This window comes from Crassostrea angulata, chromosome 6 (assembly GCF_025612915.1).
Source record: "Crassostrea angulata isolate pt1a10 chromosome 6, ASM2561291v2, whole genome shotgun sequence".
Classification (NCBI taxonomy): domain Eukaryota; kingdom Metazoa; phylum Mollusca; class Bivalvia; order Ostreida; family Ostreidae; genus Magallana; species Magallana angulata.
The window spans coordinates 33,315,060-33,332,832 of NC_069116.1; the positions used below are offsets into that span (position 1 = coordinate 33,315,060).

The 17,773-nt window shown below is 34.3% G+C and overlaps 1 protein-coding gene across 2 annotated transcripts; it reads left to right on the forward strand.

Annotated features, from left to right (window-relative positions):
• Positions 1–3,916: 3,916 nt before the first annotated feature.
• On the forward strand, positions 3,917–16,917 carry LOC128188868 (golgin subfamily A member 3-like). Of its 2 annotated transcripts, none has more exons than XM_052860173.1 (13): positions 3,917–4,017; positions 4,508–4,729; positions 6,041–6,294; positions 8,246–8,384; positions 8,731–9,023; positions 9,440–12,019; positions 12,227–12,458; positions 12,840–13,054; positions 13,393–13,671; positions 14,077–14,319; positions 14,705–14,856; positions 15,080–15,193; positions 15,689–16,917. In XM_052860173.1, the coding sequence occupies exons 2-13, from the start codon at positions 4,552–4,554 to the stop codon at positions 15,801–15,803; spliced, it is 4,794 nt and encodes a 1,597-aa protein (XP_052716133.1). In that variant the 5' UTR covers positions 3,917–4,017; positions 4,508–4,551; the 3' UTR covers positions 15,804–16,917. The 2 variants fall into 2 exon arrangements, with proteins under 2 accessions (XP_052716133.1, XP_052716134.1); XM_052860174.1 differs by lacking the exon at positions 3,917–4,017 and adding an exon at positions 4,903–4,929 and having other exon boundaries at positions 4,589–4,729.
• The last annotated feature ends 856 nt before the right edge of the window (positions 16,918–17,773 follow it).

Below are 17,773 nucleotides of genomic sequence, written 5' to 3' on the forward strand. Positions count from 1 at the left end.
CGCCCCGTTTATCGATTGGTCAAAACCTACAGCGGCCTAAGAAAAATCACGAACTGCACGAAATAATCATGATGACTTTATACTCAAATTCTGGCCTATAGGAGACGATTTGGCTGATTCTGATAGCTAACGTACTGGTGTACATTAACAGCAATTTAAGTTGGTGAATATTACTTACTTTTTAGAATTAATTTATTAATTTCTTATTAGAAAAGTGTAAATATAAACAATAAAATGATTTCTTTGATAATTTATGCGGGTTATGAAGGTAGCGATCATTGCAGAAAAAAAATACATAACCCGCTTATGCAGATTGTGTATTTTTTTCTGCAATGTCGCTACCTTCATAACCTGCAGGAATCACCAAAGAAAGCATTTTATTGATTAAATATTTATATTTATCGGGCATTTTCTATACTTGTTAAAAAACGATTCTGATTCAAACCTTTATAGAAAATCTACACGATCTAGTTTCAACCAGTTTATCGATCGGTTGAAACTTTATAGCTACATACAAAATCAAGGAATGCACGAAATGACGTCAGACTCAAATTCCCATAGATGAAGAGTTCGGTATTTCTTTTATCTAACGTACCGACATTAACATTAATTTAGTTACTTTTACTTACTCTTTATGATTAATTCAATAATTTACAAAAGGAAAAATGTACGGGTTATGGTTTTTTTTTTCTTTTCTTAAATGCCTTCATACCCAATGAATAACCAAAGAAAGTATTTCTAAGTACCCTAATGTAGCAGTGGTAATTAATGCACTATTTATGCTTATCTTCTTGATTTTTTATCCTAAAGCAGATTAGTTAAATAGATATAGATATTTTTTCAATAAACAATGAAAGTCATATATGAGAGAGAGAGAGAGAGACAGAGAGACAGAGAGAAAAAATTTGTGTTTAGATCCATCTATATGTATATGACAACTCAAAAAATTTATGTATGGTAATATAAATGGCTCCAAGTCCATTTGATGTGAGTCCTTAAAAATTGATGACAAATTAATTCACAGAGTCAAATTGAAGACGCCTCCACTTTGAACTGGGAAAACTCAACAAATCTTCAGGTCTTCAAAAAGGATTTGAAACAAAAATATACTTGAATTGCGTAAAACCAACAAAAAATATACTTGAATTGCGTAAAATCAACAAAACTTCTCAGAAAGGAATGAAAAATTTGGATTGGATAAAATTAAGTGCATTTGGAAAGTCTATGCCAACTCTTTGCAAAATCAACCGTCTTTAGGCCATCATGACTTTCAATGGCTTCATTAAGTAAGACAAAATGAATTGATACTTCGAATCAATCTTACCATAAATCAACCGATGAATAGTTTGTTGACGAAGCCCTGCCAAGTGTTCGAATGAATCGATATCGATGTTTGTGTAATGATGGCTTATAGACAGATATAAATGGGTCAACATGAGCAATATACATAGGCAATTTCGCCACATATGATTCTCATATGTATTGCCTTTCATATGAGAATCATATGATAATCATATGTGCATCATATGCATATTGAATGATATGAGTATCATATGTGGCAGATCATATGAGAATCATATGAACACTCATATGTGGATCATATGAAACAATATCCATATGATTCACATATGAAAATTCCTTCATATGTGAATCATTTGTGGCGAAGTTGCCTGTATATTGCTATTATTTTCGATTTAGAAATATATTGCTATTATTTTCGATTGAGAAAAATGATAACAATCAATATGTCCATGAACATTCTTCCAATGCATGCGGCCAATCAGTGCTAGTTGTACAACTAATGTTGTTTGGGGTAATATGTTTGATGCTTTATACTTGTATTTAGTGATTTGGAAGAGGTTGTTAAGTTCAGTATCATATAAAATTGGGAGGGTAAACAAGTAATAGATTTGAAACAGGCGCGGATATAGTACTATCAACGGTAAACTTAAAATGATACAATGTGAATCTACAACTATGTGTGGCAATTGCAATTATGTTTTTAATTCATTAACAATTTTTAATTGTCAAAATGTTCCTAAACTCAGTGGAAACCGTTCATTAGTAAACGACAGTTATGACATTAAGGTGGCTGAATGGTCGTGGCTACCTTAGTAAATTGATTTCATTGAGAAGAGGAGCTCTGTAATAAAATGTAGAATATTTTTCAAATTTTAAAGCAAAAATATATGAAATTTTCTTTCTTAAATGAAAGTAAATGGCCAAAATATCATGTATAAAGGTTGAAGGCAAAGGTGGTCAATTTGTTGACCATTCAGCATCCTTAAGGGGGATGTGCGGTCATCTTGTACATTTGAAGATAAAAATGTAAACAGTTCTTGATCTGGCTTGTGTCTGCCCACAAATGGCCAAAACTGTTGTCAAAAACCAATAAATAAAAGGTTCTACATGTTGTTTTGTATGCAAATTACGCATACAAGAACAGAACAACGCCTTTTTAAACACTTAGAACAGCTGTAGAACTGCGCATATGCAAACTTAATCTGGAAAAAAAAAATACGAAAGGACTTGGTCCGGTTTTATGTCAAATTTTGTGTACGCTTTTAAACGATGATTATGCTAAGTATGTGTATAATAATAGACATTGCAGTAGTTCATACATTTTATATAAAGAGAATAATCAATGAAACGCGCCATTTCAAATAGATCTTTTCTCGTATTAACGAGAAAGTTAACTCGTTATAACGAGAAAAGATCTCGTTATTTCGAGATCTTTTCTTGCAGTTACGAGATATTTTCTCGTTATTACGAGATCTTTTCTCGTAATTACGACATATTAGAAACTCGTAATAATGAGATCTTTTCTCGTAATAACGAGACCTTTTCTCGTAATTACGAGATACCTAACTCGTAGTAACGAGATCTTTTCTCGTTATTACGAGATAATTAACTCGTAATAACGAGATCTTTTTTCGTAATTACGAGATACTTAACTCGTAACCTTCTAACCTTTTTTTTTGCTTATCAAGATTTTTTGGATGAGTCTGCCCCCCTCCCTCCCCCACTTTAAAAAACGAGGCTACGTGCCTGATGTAGATCGCCATATTTATTGCATTTTTATCCTTTGACAACAGTATTATATAGTTAGTTTTGGGCAGAAACAAGCTAGTTCAAGAAATGTTGACATTTTCATTCTAAAATGTAGAAGATGGCCGCACACCCCCTTAACTAATATTACTTGCCTCTAAATTATTGAGCAGAGTGGTATATTTACTATTTGTCAATAAATTCACAAGGGTTTTATCGCATACATAGAAGAGGTACTCAATAATTTTTAGATAGTACAATAATTCAAATCTCATAAGTCATTGAAATATTCAGTGTAGTAGGGTATGTTTTTTTTGTACTTTGAGCTGAGAGAAAGTTTAGTCTCAGCGAAAGGTCTTATAAATTAAGTTTATTTTATTTTGATTTCTAATAGTTCACGTATCACACAAGATTTGTTTAACCAACTTTAAATGAAACATAAATGCTAACCATTTTAGTCTCAATTTTACATAAGGAATTTATAATGGCTGAAAAGTGATACTGAGGTCAAAAGTAAGCTCGTCTAACTTTTATGGCAGCGTGGCCAGCTGTACCCTCAAGTGCAATTTGTAATCAGGGGTATTTCCACAATTTTACCAAGTCAAATACATGGTTGAATAGTAAATCACTATCTTATCCAACTGTTCTGCACAGTACATAATTTGCATGATATGGCAAGAGGCAAAAAACTAACGTTACATTCATACCTTTTTATCAATACCCTCCCATTGAAATATTCCAATTATATTAACATTATTACATTACATAAATTTGTGAGACTCATCCTAACTATTTAAAACTGCTCATTAGTCGCACATTTTATCATTTATAGAACGTCCCGAATATTCTACAGATTAAACTAACAAGTATCCTTCACACCGGAAGTTAGATGCATGTCAACATTCTAACACGTCGTCAGGATGTGACTTGCCGATAAATGCTCCTCTGTAAAGAAACCAGCGCATAATGGTTTGTTTCTCGTGCAAAAATATAAAATACAATTACTCTACTCGCTGAATTGTCAGACCAAAACAATAAATTGTCATTATAAATTTTCAACATCAAAATGTGTAAAAGCCCATATTCACGAGTGAATAAACAGGATACACATATATTGAATATTTATTATTATCATTAGATATCATGTTCTCTGTATATATGATTTTTATGTTTTGAGTTATGTTGTTGCAGTTGTTGTTGCAGTTCGAATGTCCTCGATTGTGTTGAAGGCATTGCAAAACTGCATTTTGAATACCTACTTGCTTCAAGTGATGCAACCGATCCTTACTTACAGCTGGAAAATCAGTCGTTCATATTGTCATGATTTTAAGTGCTTTGTCATTTGAAGAGTTTTGGGCTTGAAAAATCCTGGTATTTTGTACCATGACATAAAAATATGAAATATGATATGTACTGAGGAATAGCAGTTCTTTATTTTTCCATGAAATTTCATTTTCAGTTGTGGATGGCCTTGGATACAGAGGAAAAATTATCTGATCTTAGATGGAGCCCTTTGACCTCACCCTCCATCAAGTAACCTACGAAGAAGGTTCTGATTCACCCGATGAATTGGATTCATTCGGCACTGTTGTCAACTACGACTCTCACTTCAGTCAAGTAGACACTGTGCCCACAACTTGCTCAACCCCTCTTACGTTTACTGCAGCTACTGAAAACAGAGGTAAATAAATTCTATTTAATTCAACCATTTCAGACACATATGTTAAGGGATGATACATACAATTTAACAAGCTTGATGTAGAATTTAAAACATTTTTTTTCTTTCCCAATTTTCCCCTAGTTATGGTATTTGACTTTACAGCATGTAAACTCTGAAGTTTGCTTTCTCTACAGAGACTGGTTGATAACAAATGGTAAATGGTGTGTGTGACACTTACTATATATGTGTATCTGTATTGTGTACTATTTTTCATACACTGTGTAGGCTCTATTACCTAGAAAAATTAACATCTTATATAAATCCCCAGGGAACATTTCTTATTTCAATTTCTCAATAATTACGGATAGACTTAGTACTTTAATTTTAGGTTTCTTTTAAATTAAGATTTTACATTAATATTTTAGTTTAATTAACAATTGTATGTATCCAGTCATATTTTGTGACACATATAGGTAGTGATAGAGAAAATGAAAACTAGTAACATTATTTGCTTACTTATGTTTCAATGTTTTTTGTTATTTTCTTTCATTCAATTATTTTTATGTATAATACTCTTGAATTGATTTTTTTTTTTTTTGCAACTTTATACAACAAATCACCATTTTAAGATTTTTTCAATACCTTATTCATTATACATACTAACCTGAAAAGGGAGAGGGTTTCAGCACCATGCAAATATATGTACTTGATACATGCAATGTATATCTCTACCAATCTAATTAAAATTAGACGTTCTGAATCAGCTATCGATTCAGTAAGTCTAATTTTAATTAGATTGCATATCTACATGTTTAAGTTCCCTTCCCATGTACTAGTATGTGTAGGTGAAAGTTTTTTTGAAACTCTGCCTAAAAATGACCAAAATGCAAACTAACAGAAACAGTTTTGCTTCTAAGTAATGCTTCAAATATACGGTAATCACATATACATGTAAATAGTAGTAGAGTTAAAAATCATTATTTGTGAACCATGTGTATGAAGCCAATTCAGAATATTTAGAGTTTTTATGCAGGGATTTTTATTTTTACATCTTTAAGTACAAATTTTAAGAGTATACAGAATTGTGACCAGAAATTAGAAAAATATAGTAACTGGTATGCAGAGACAATACCAAACTGAAAGAATTATTATAATAGATGTCTAGAAAATTCAGAATAAATTTTGTTAGAAGAATTAAGATATCATAAGTTTTAACAAAATGTTTGTCAGATAATGGTTTTATGAGAAGAAATTTCCAATATTTAAATTTTTTTTACCATTTTTGAATCTAGAACTCTAAACAAAAAATGATTCCCTTGTTTTTTCTCTCAGTTAAACCAAGAAAACTAAGGAAACTACCACAGGGATTTGCCCAGCCTAGCCGTCTGAAATCCACACAGATTTATTCCAAATCTATCTCTTCCGTATCTCCTCCAAAGGGTCACTTGGAGTCTGGATCTTTTGCATACAGCACTCCTCAAGACTCGCTCATCAACCCGCAATATAGCCTTATTGAATCACAAAGTTTCTTCACTCGCCGAGAACCTGTGCACATCTCCCAAACAGACATACGCACACTTTTTCAGGTAAAGGTGTATGGTGTTGACAGACTTCAATAGAGAAATTAAAAGCTTGTTTGATAAAAATCATATCCCATCAAAAATCAAGGAAAGCTAAATTTAGTACATGTAATATGTATAAATAAATTTTTCTGTGCCTCTTTATTGTACTGATACATTTATTTATCCATCTTTTGAAAATTTTAAATCTGTTTGTTATATGTGTACTTACAATGATTCTGTTTTTCGATGATTCGTATCAAAGGGTAACAAAATAAAGATTAGGCCAAAAAAAATTAATCATTAGTTTCTCGGGCCAAAATTTTGAAATTTTGATGAGGCAGGCAGGTTTTTTTTTTTTTTTTTTTTTTTTTTTTTTTTTGTTGTTGGAGACAAAATTTACAATGACTGTAACCCATACTTTATGATTTATTTGTGTACTCATCAGCAGATATTCATCAAGCTCATACATTGGCAAAGTTTTTAAACATTTTTTTTAATTTGTTCTTTTTAGTTTAAACTGTTTCTGTTTCCTTTTCAAAGGTTGAGTTTTTGCAGATGAACAAAAATGACTAATGGTTTGTGCCCCTGCTTCATTTTGCGCCCATTTTTTCCCTTCACAGTAATAACAGAAGTCTAAACTGAAATAGGGGACTTCTTATGGCATTTTAAAGTTGAATTTGCCATATAAAAATTTATCAAATAAAGCATTCATTTGGGGTGTTTTCTTATCAATCGTCAGTGCCTTGAGGACAGAAATCAAGAAAAAGTAAATTAGTCATCATAAAATTCTCAAATAATACAATTGTCCTTTAATCCTGCTTCTATGCAATATCACAGAGGCTTCAATTTCTGAAGATTACAGAGGAATCTCAGTGGTTGTGTTAACAGGGACCAAGAGCAAACTTAGTTTAGGGAGACTTCACTTCTGAAGTTCTCCCTCAAAGAAATATAGGGAGAAATTTGAGAAATCAGGTAGACTTCCATTCTTTGACAATGGCATAATGCTAATGATGATACATTTATACACAGATTCAACCTTAATTTGAATTTGATTAGAAGCAAGTCAATTAGAAATAAAACAACTCCTAAAAAATTTAAAATCTTATCCAATTTTTAAAATTTAATTTATTATGTGTATTCATATATTTTGTAGCTTAAATTTTTCGTATTTGTGTTGGTTAAATGACAAATAAAATCAGTCTATGTGTTTAAGTGTATTTTGGAGGTATTAGTCCGACCCTTTGACCCAATTCCTACTGTCATACAGTGGGTTGTACAGAATAGATAACTGTTGACAAACGGTTTTATGATTATTTTAGCACTAACTAGGAAGAGTTATTTATTAATTACAAGTTACCAACTAATAGTAATACCAACACCTAAAGTTATAACGTTAAACATCAGTTGTAATTTCCAGTGCACAGTATGTGGTTGCATCAACCGAATCTATAACCTCTAAAGATAAGACAGTTGCTAGTTATTAATCAAAACAGGGGTTAACTAAGGCTATGAAATGTCTTTTGAATTAGATTATTATCATTTTATTGCACTTGGGGTTAAGTTTCACGATCGTGAACTCAGAATACAGTGCAACTTCAACCTCTCTTTCTGAGGAAATTCTGGCGAAGTTACCGACCACAAAGCGAGTAATTACAATTACATTAACTTGTATTAAGCCCAGGTAGCCCCCTAGGTTGGTCACTGGGTAGATGTTTCAGATAAAATAACGTTTTTCACTGACAGAGACAAGCATTTGTTCTGAGCGTTTGTTTACATGGATTCCATAACAGAGAAAACCGACAATGATAAGATATGAAAAATCCGGAAAAATAACGATAAAAAAGTTTGATGCGGCGATGATTTTACTGATGCGGCGGTGCCTGAGAAACAAATCATTAATTTTTTTTGGCCTTATTAAAATTTTTGAGAATTTAATGTGTAAAAAAAATTTTCAATTGGCATTTGTGTTTGTCAGGTTACCTCTAACAGTTCTTCCACTAAGAAGTTTCCCAGAAAACCAACCATGTCTGAACAACAGAAACCTGACAAAGTTGATGGAGCTGTAGCATTTCAAACAATGGCTGATGCACTTCATCTTCAGAAGTCTGTCATTGGTAAGAGAGTACTGAAAAACATAAATTTTGATTTTTGTGTAAACAGTTACCATTTTAATTATTCATTATTATAAATATAATGTAATCTAAAGGATTTGGAATGTGACCATTTCATTTACCTGTCAAATTAAAACACAAAGACAATAACCATTTCATTTACTCATCAATTTAAAACACAAATACACTAACCATTTCATTCACCCATCAATTTAAAACATACCCGGTAAATACAATTACTATTCAGATCTTTCACATATCTTGGAGACCATTCCATTGTTGGTATGCATCATGTAATTAAGAGAAATGTTTATCAGAAAAGTGATAAAGGGATCTTAATCTGTTTAAGGTGAAAAGAAAATAACACCAGCCTCACCAGAGGAGGTTGCTCGGATTATAGCGGAGACTCAAAAGAAACTGAGTCAATCCTCTGCCAGTGAAGGTTCACCAACTGTTCCTATGGCATCGCCAGAGGCAATAGCAAAAGCCATAGCAGAGACTCAGAAGAAGATGCAGAGCCAGACCACAAGCACTGCTGCTAGTTATCTTCCCAGTGAATTCACAGTGCCTATGGCAAGTCCTGAGGAAATCAATCAAGTGATTGCAGCAACACAAAGGAAGTTAAAAGAACAATCAATGAAGGTGATTTACATCAACTATTTCTATATTCTTGATCCTTATGAATTAATGATTCTGAATGCAGAAGCTATAGAATGATACTTTTCTTAGTTACTTTAAGGCAAATTAATTGAAATTCAGAAATTGAGATACTATAGATCTGCTCTACATTGATTAAATTTTGGAGGCATTTGTTAGACTATGTTTAAAAAAAAGTAAAGAAGGATTAAGTAGAAGAAAATGTGGATTTTGAAACTCATATTTTAAAACGGACTTTAAATCATGATATTTTATGCAGATGTTTGTTTATAAGCATGTTTATTTGTAAATATAATTGAGTACGATTTGAAGCTAAATGAAGATACAAGTTGGTGATTTTACCTTTTTTCATTTGATAAATAAAAAATTTAATCAATTGCTGATATTTCATTTATGAACAGAGTCCAGGTTCTGCCTCAGATAGTTCCCTCCCTATCTCATACCCCAGCAGTGTTCATTATCCGGCTCACACACCGGACATATCCGCAAGAGAACTCGTCAGGATTCCCGCAGCAGATCTCCAAACCTCCACGGAAAAATCAACATCCTGGTTCAAAGGTCAATCAGCTCCTGACCTACAGTTATCTGCCCCTGACTTGAACAAATCGGAGAGTATGGTTAGTGAGGCTACTACAGCCAGCGACACAGCTTCTGTAGCATCCACAGACTCATTCTCACAGTCGGACATGGACAAATTTCTCAGTACATTGCCGCCATCCAAGACCATTGATATCAGTGAGGTTATACCGAAAACGTCCAGTAATTATTCAGGTTTCATGGCAGCCAAGAGAGACACATCATATAAACCAGTTCTGGATCAGTTCATACCTTTCCGAAGTATTGAGAGTGAGAGGCCAGTAGTAGAGAGGCAGGCTAATTCTCTGCCGCAAATGGCTGATTCAGGGATTAGTGTAGATTTTGAAAATTCCAAGCCACAAATGTTGTCCCCAGAGCGATCAAGCACACCCAAGTCTTATTTACCAGCAGAGACGAGGGCATCACAAGCAACCAACATACATATATCAAGTAAAGCTACCTCTGATATGCAATTTAATTCAGCACAGAAGTTGAACGAAGCACTGAGAGAGAAGGCAAAATTGGAAGGGCAGTTAGAAATGTTGACTTATGAGGCCAAAAACTCTTTGACCGAAAGAAGTGAACTACAGTCCCAGATTGCAATGTTAAAACAGAAATTGAAATCACAGCGTGATCAAGCAAATGATGCAGAGAAAGTTGAGTTGAAGTCAGAGGTGGAGAAAATGCAGCGCAATCGCTCAGTACTAGAGAAATCCTTAGTGTCTGCTCAGAAAATTCTAGAGGAGAAGCTAGCAGAAGTGAAGGCCATTGAGGCAGATTTACAGCTTACTCAGGAGGAGAACACCAAGCTACAAATCCGCCTGAAGGGGATCCGGGACGACACAAGAACAAAAGACATGACAATACAAGCTCTCAAGAACAAGATTGCTGAACTGTATGTGGAAGTCCAGACTCAGATGCAGGCCAAGATAGATTCTGATAATGAGCACCGAGCAGCTAAGACAGACATGTCTTCTTTGATCAGTGCCAAGCAGTGGTACCAGCAGCAACTGAGGCTGGCAAACGACAGCAAGTTACAGTTGCAGCAGGAATTGACTACTCTCCAGGGTCAGGCCTTGTCCCAGGGGGAAATCATCGAGAGGATGAAGACTGAGAGCAACAAACTCCGACATCAGATGAAGGAAATCCAGCAGAAGGCTCTGAGAGACAAGGAGCAGCTAGCCCGACAGTTGGAGAGAATCGAGAAAGACATGATGGATAGGGAAGTCGCGTTCCAGGAGGTTCAAAGGGAGAGAACTCTGTTGGAGGGGACTTTTGATTCAAAGCTTCAGTCAGTTGAAGATGAGAGGGAGAGGTACCAGTCTCTTGTGAGAATTACCAATGATCTGGAGTCTCGCCTTGATAAAGCTCATGGTGATTTGCAGAAAAAGCAATCTCAAATTATTCTTTTAGAAAATGAGCAAATTGAGCTCAACAAGCAACTCGCTCTTTCTCAGGAGATGGTTATAGAAAAGGATCAAGTGGTAGAGGAACTGCAACAAAAGTTATTAAGTGTGGAGGCAGAACTGAAACAGTTCCAGAAGAGAGTGTCGCAAATGGATTCAGAAATCTGGAAATTGAAAGAGGAAAAGGCAGCCACTGAAATATCTTTACAATCTGCCATGGAAGAAAAGAAGTGTGTTGATTCTGCTTTAGACGATCTCAAGAGGAACATGGGGAAAGTAGAGAAGACATTCAAACAAATGAAGCAAGATCTGACCAGCAAGTCGTCTGAATGTAACCAAGCACTGCAGGAGAAGTCTGAACTACAGGACAGGCTGGAGAAATGTATCACAGAGTTTGAAAAGGAGAAACGAGAAATGTTAACCACTGGGGTTCAGTCTGATGAAAAACAACAGATAATTGATGAGCTTCAACAGGCAAAGGTCAAATTGGAGTCCGAAGTCAAGTGTTTGCAAAATGAAATAGCAGTTCTTGGTTCAACTAACAGTTCAACTGTAAAAGAAAACCAAGAACTGCAGCAGCAGTTAATGGAGTTGAAATCGAAGTTGAATGAGGTTGAGACCAAACTTAGTGAGGCAAAGGTTCAGGTTCAAGAAGTGCACCAACAAACTGCAGCAGTTCCACAGGAAACAGGTGAAAGTGAAATCAGAGAGGAAAATGAAAACCTGAAGGTGAAAATCTCTTCCATGGAGAAACAGCATCAGAAAGATTTGATGAAGCAGAAGGCTAGAGCAACAAAGCTGAGTTCTGATGTGAAGGTTCTACAGGGTGAGTTAACCGAGAGACAGACTACTTTTGATTCCAATGTGGAGTTACTGACCAATAAGATTAGAGAGATTTCTGATGAGAAGACTCGTTTGGAGACTGAGCTGGATTCAGCACAGAGAAAGTTTGAAGTTGGAGTGGTTGAACAACAGGACCAAATGAAAACCATGCTTCAGGTAAGGAAACTACCTTAATGACAATGGTATAGTGTAAAATCTTATTCAATTTTTCTATATATCAGGTAGGATTTTTTTTATCAATTGAATGATTTTATTAAAACAAAATGAACATTTGGTCGAAAGATTTTTTTTTTAATGCTTAAAAATGAGACTTTAGAGGTGAAAGATACATGGAAGATAAAGTCTTTCTCTCATTGTTGACAGCAAATGATTGATGAAGTGGAGGCACTTAAGATGGAGAAGCAATCCCTGGAGAGCCAGCTTTATCATTTACAACATGAAAAGGATCTTGAGATACAGGAGTACCAGCAAAGGTTGTCTGCCCTTGATTCACAGATCAGCCAGCTCCTAGAGGTCGCTGCTCTAGCAGAGCAAAGGGAAGAAGTCAACCAACAACTGGCCTTTGAATTGGAAAAAGAGAAAGGAAAAGTTGAAGGTCAATATCTGCAAGAAAATTAAAGTCGTGTAAAGCAAGAAATTACCATTATATATGTATCGCTACATTGAATTTGGGCTTGAATACATGTATATTACCAGTTAGCTTAATTTCATCAAAGCTACAAAGCAGTTACTGTTCCATCTGTAGCATATGATATAAATTGTTGTAATCATAATAGATATTGCTAAATCTTTTTAGATATATTCCTCAGTCACAAAATTAAGTCCCTTCATCAAAAATCTGCCATAGAAGTCAGTAAATATCATCATGAAGTCAAACAATATAAGCTATATATACACAGTATATTCAAAGGACATGGAATTTTTAATTTGTAAAATGTCTTCATGAATATTTGTAAAAAGTATGCTGTTATTACAGGTCTGATTCAGACCAACAGTTCCCTGAAGAATCACGTTCAACAACTGGAGGGATCATTGGTCGAAAAGGAAACCAGCCTGGAGGATGTGGAGTCAGAGATGGAGAGCCTGAAGAGAGAATCTGGGGAGAAAGAGAGGGAGTTTGTAGTCAAGATTCAACAGCTGGAGGAGGAGCAGACGACAGAAAAAGATGCTCAAAGAGAGCTCAGAAAACAGGTCAGTCATGGGGTACCTCTCAAAAGCTTTAAAAAAATGTATAGGTTCTTATTTCTGATATAATGTTAGATTTATTTTTTCATTAATGATTTATCTTTTACTATGAAGTTCATATGAAATATAAGCAAGTTTAACAGTAGTAGAAGTGTAACTAGTGTGTGTGTCTGTACATAAAGGAAACAGAAGGTACAATGTACATGTACCATATACATGTAGATGTACATGTAACTTACCATTGCATAAACACTGTATTAGCTACAGTATGTTATGTGTCCATAATTGGTGTTCTAATGAGATACAAGATTGGGATGATTAATATGATTTGTAAAAATTTTCAGATTGGATTAAAAATCACAGAAAACAAAAGGCTGAAGAGAAACCTCGATTCCCTGAAAAATGAAAAGGAGCTGTTGCAGCAGGACTTGGAGCACAAGACTCGGGAATCTGAGGACATCCAGTCCAAGTTGGACAGCAGCAACAACCTCCAGCTCGCCAAGTCCAACCAGATCAACCAGCTGGAAGCAGAAAACAAAAACCTACACCGGGATCTGGAAAAAGCCAAACTAGAACTTGCCGACAATCTTGCCAAAGAACCAATTCTTCAAGAGCAAATTCAGGTAAAGGTTGCTCAAGGCCTCATTTTCCTTGGAGTTTCTGTCATGAATTTTGAATGGGTGAAAATTGACAAATTTTATGAATAAGATCATTGTCCATGAATTTTTGTAACCTCAGAACATTGATCTATGAACACGAAAACTATGAAAACCGATGCCAAAGAATATCAATGCAACAAAATGTGTGTAATTTCACTTTTTCTCTCCAATAGATTTTTAAAACAGAAGGAACAAACCCAGTTGCCTTACTTAACATCTTCAATACTAAGGGAAAAGATTGTCTTTTTGTGTTTTGTAGTTATTTTTGCCATTTTAGATCAAACCCAGATAACAGGACCTACATATGTACATATTCCAGATAATTTTTAAGGTTTTTTTTTCTGATAAAATGACTATTTCCATTTGTAGAGTTTACAGTGGCAGATCAGCCAAAAGAATAAAGAAGTGGCAGCCATTCAACAGAAGATGGAGCTATCAGAACAGAGACAGCAAGGCGAGATTGATGATTTAAAGAGGACAATCGAAGAAAACCAGGCGGAGCTAGAGGGTCTGAGGGAGGAACTCGGAACGGCCCTCAAGGAGAAGGCGGAACAGCAGACACAGGTCACAGAACTTAGGACCACACTGAAAGCCTCAGTACAGCATCACAAGGTAGCAACTAATGAATATTCTAACTAATTAGCATAATGTGCAATCTGATAAAATACTTAGTACAGCATCATTTCAACGTACCTGTAAAAATATATGTACATTGTTTATTTAAATTTCAAATACCATATTTGAATTAGCAAGTTCACTTAAAAACATTATACAGGACAAAGTTTGACAGAAATTACTCATTCAAATTAATGAGAGGGAATGGTTTAAACTCACAATTCTATCCAAAATGCTACTAAATGGTGTTTTTTTGTCAATGGATACTGACCCTCTATTTAACGGTATATGCTCTAAACACTCCCGATACTTAATATTTTAAGTGATGGAGGTACAGAATTACAAAGTATATCGTTTTTACCAGAATGCTGTTCTCTTGCAGCTAACAAAGAGAATCAATGAAAATTCTGATCCCACAAAGGATACTGGAACGCAAGTTGAGAACCGTGACATCATTATCCCACCTTTGCCCTTTGACCTTGAAGCAGTAGAAAGGCTCCTTCAGGAAACATCGGCGAGAGCTTTAGCTAGCAAGTAAGTGCCAATTCTTTATTTGATCAAATGAATGCTATCAATTTTAAAATCTAGCTGTCAGTTATGAAACTTCTTTTAACAAGTGTTATTCAGTGCAATTAGATAAGTTTCACCCTCTTTTAAACTCTGATAAAATGTTAACCAATTTATTTGGAGGAAGTTTGAATCCTGTTGCATCTGTTGCATTCCAGTTCAATTTGATAAATTGGTATTTGTCTTTCAGGCCATTAGACAATCTACAAAACTGTTTAAGTTCCCTGAGGTCAGAGATCAGCGGTCTCCAGAAACAAATAGAGATCCACACCACTACAGTGGCTGAATCAGCACAGAACTGGGGGTAAGAGAGAGAGAGAGAGAGAGAGAGAGAGAGAGAGAGAGAGAGAGATTGATTGCTAAAATAGGTAAAACTACTACAAAACTACCGGTATGTGTACTAAGTACAACATCTCGTAATAATACTTTATACATGTACATGTACCTGGTACATGTATGCGTGATACTCTTGCTGAAATAATGTCACTTTCTTCTATTCCTTGTTTGATTGTTTGCAAAACAGTGACTTCATGGTGGGCCAATGATCGAAGAATCAGGTCATGGCCACACTTAGCATGGTTAAGAACAAATCTAGGCTTTTGAAAGAAAATGTTTACAATTTATTTGTACATGTAAATGTACACAGTTTACATGTACACAGTATTTACACTGTGCTACATATTGAATCTGCAGGCAGTCAGATGCTAATTTTTGTAAATAACAATTGCTTCTATGAGTGTGAATTTTAAATAGAGGTGGAATGGCTGTTTTCTTTAAATTTACTTTTCTTATTTAACAGCTCGGTGGAGGTGACAGTCAATGAGGTCCTACATGCAGTCAAAACAATGAGCTCCACTCAGAATGGATCTGTGGGCATCAACTCCATTTCTGCAGCTGGGGTCATGGACATTTAAATCCAAGAGCCGATTATATGCAATGACCTTGACCTTCATCAAGGACGAAAACTATTATTCAGTGATGCCTTCATCATTGGCCATGGACATTACTACAGTGATATCATGCAACCATTAAGAATTTTATAACACCTTATAAAAATCCAAGATGTGATGTGAACACTTTGATTTATTTATGCTTAATGTATATCCTTCAAAAGGATATTAACTTTGTCTTGAATTTGCTAGTCTTTCATCTAGTGTGGTAAAATGGGTGTCAAACCTAATGAGAAGTTTTTGCATCTTTTATTTTTGTTTGTTGAACACTGTATTTATAATTTTCCAAGTACATGTACATACATGTAAATGAATTTTGTTAGCGGTCAAATTAGGAGTGATGCAATATCAAGTAAATGATATGTTTGTGTGCTTGCTTATGATTTACAAAACTGCTATTTTTCTATAAAATATCTGTTTTATTTTACTGATGACAAAAAAAATCCTTTCCCTTTGTACTACATGTTTAAGTATCAGCATTTGTGTTCCAATTCATTGCCATAAATATTCAGATCTGACGGACAAGTTTACATAATGATCTTATTGTGAATTCTAAGTATTTACATGTACCCTGGCTCTCAGTATACTTGAATGCATGTGTACAACACGTAAAACTGCTGTCTCAGTTAACATGTGGTACATGTGTACACTTGTTAGACATTTTAAAAGAGTAATCCAAATATTTTACATAATTAAGTTTCAGTTTGGACAATTCTACGTCATCCTCACAACTTCGGGGTCCTGAGTCCACTTGTGGCTGTGGGGCATTGTGAGAACCATTCTATGAATGATTTTAAGTTTAAAGTTGTGCAATATAAATGAAGACAAAAAATATTTTGTTTCAACATACCCTTCATGTCATTCATGGTGAATTTGTCATGATTTTTTTGGAGAAATTAATGCTTTGAATGACTATCATTTTATTCTGTCATAATAATTTAATGTATCTGCACTATTTATTTATTTGCTGTATTGACAGTACTGTAATAAGTATTAATTCTTTTGTTGTTGGTTTTCAATGTACATGTCAGAAAGGCAATCAACTATGAATTACAAATAAACCAGACTTACACTTGTTGGATATCACTTTTTTTGATGGTTACTGTAAGGCTTATATTTCCGTTTAAATAATTATACAATTATATTCAGCGTCAATAAACTCTTGAATATCACTTGGCTAGTTTCTGAAAAAAAAGTTTCATCTACCATCTATTATGATACCAATGCAAAATTATATTGGTCTTAGAAACATCAAGTTTCACAGAAAGGCAGCTTGCTCACATTATATGCCATACTGCAGTGTTTACATACCCCTGTGTTTGTGTGGCAATAAAGCAAAAGGGTAACTCAATATCTATGTGTTGGCCCAATGAATAATTCCGTTTTCTTTTTTTAAATCTGATAATTTACTATTGAACGCTGTAGTTTTTCAAAAGTTCATCTTTTCATATGATATGATATGTGAACATTGTGTAAAAATTGGATATTTGGTAAATCATGGGTTTGTGTGTCACTAAATTGTGTGTCTTTTTAAATACTCAAAGGGCTACGTAATATATACTAAATTTGTATTTAACTTTAAGTACACTGCAATAGAATTTTTCAGTATGATTAAAATCAAACATTCCACTAGCTCCTTTGTTTTGATGGTCGCGTGGAAGCTCCTTCCACGCGACCATTAAAATAAAGGAGCTAGTAGAATGTTTGATTTTAATCAGACTAGAATTTTTTCATCTTAAAAAAAAAAAAAAAATTTAGTTAAAATTCATAAAATGATTTAGATTTTATTCACACATTTAAATGTCATATAAATAGCAATAAATATGTACCTTGTACAAATATATTTTATCACATTCACAGTATTCAATGTTCATCTGAATTCCTAGAATGACACACACACACACACACATATATATATATATATATATATATAT

Bases quoted from the DNA above. Each gene is read 5' to 3' on its own strand.
- LOC128188868 (XM_052860173.1), top strand. From the start codon at position 4,552: ATGGAGCCCTTTGACCTCACCCTCCATCAAGTAACCTACGAAGAAGGT. The intron at 12,459-12,839 runs GTCAATATCTGC...CTGTTATTACAG, and splicing joins AGAGAAAGGAAAAGTTGAAG to GTCTGATTCAGACCAACAGT. The intron at 14,857-15,079 runs GTAAGTGCCAAT...TTTGTCTTTCAG, and splicing joins GCGAGAGCTTTAGCTAGCAA to GCCATTAGACAATCTACAAA.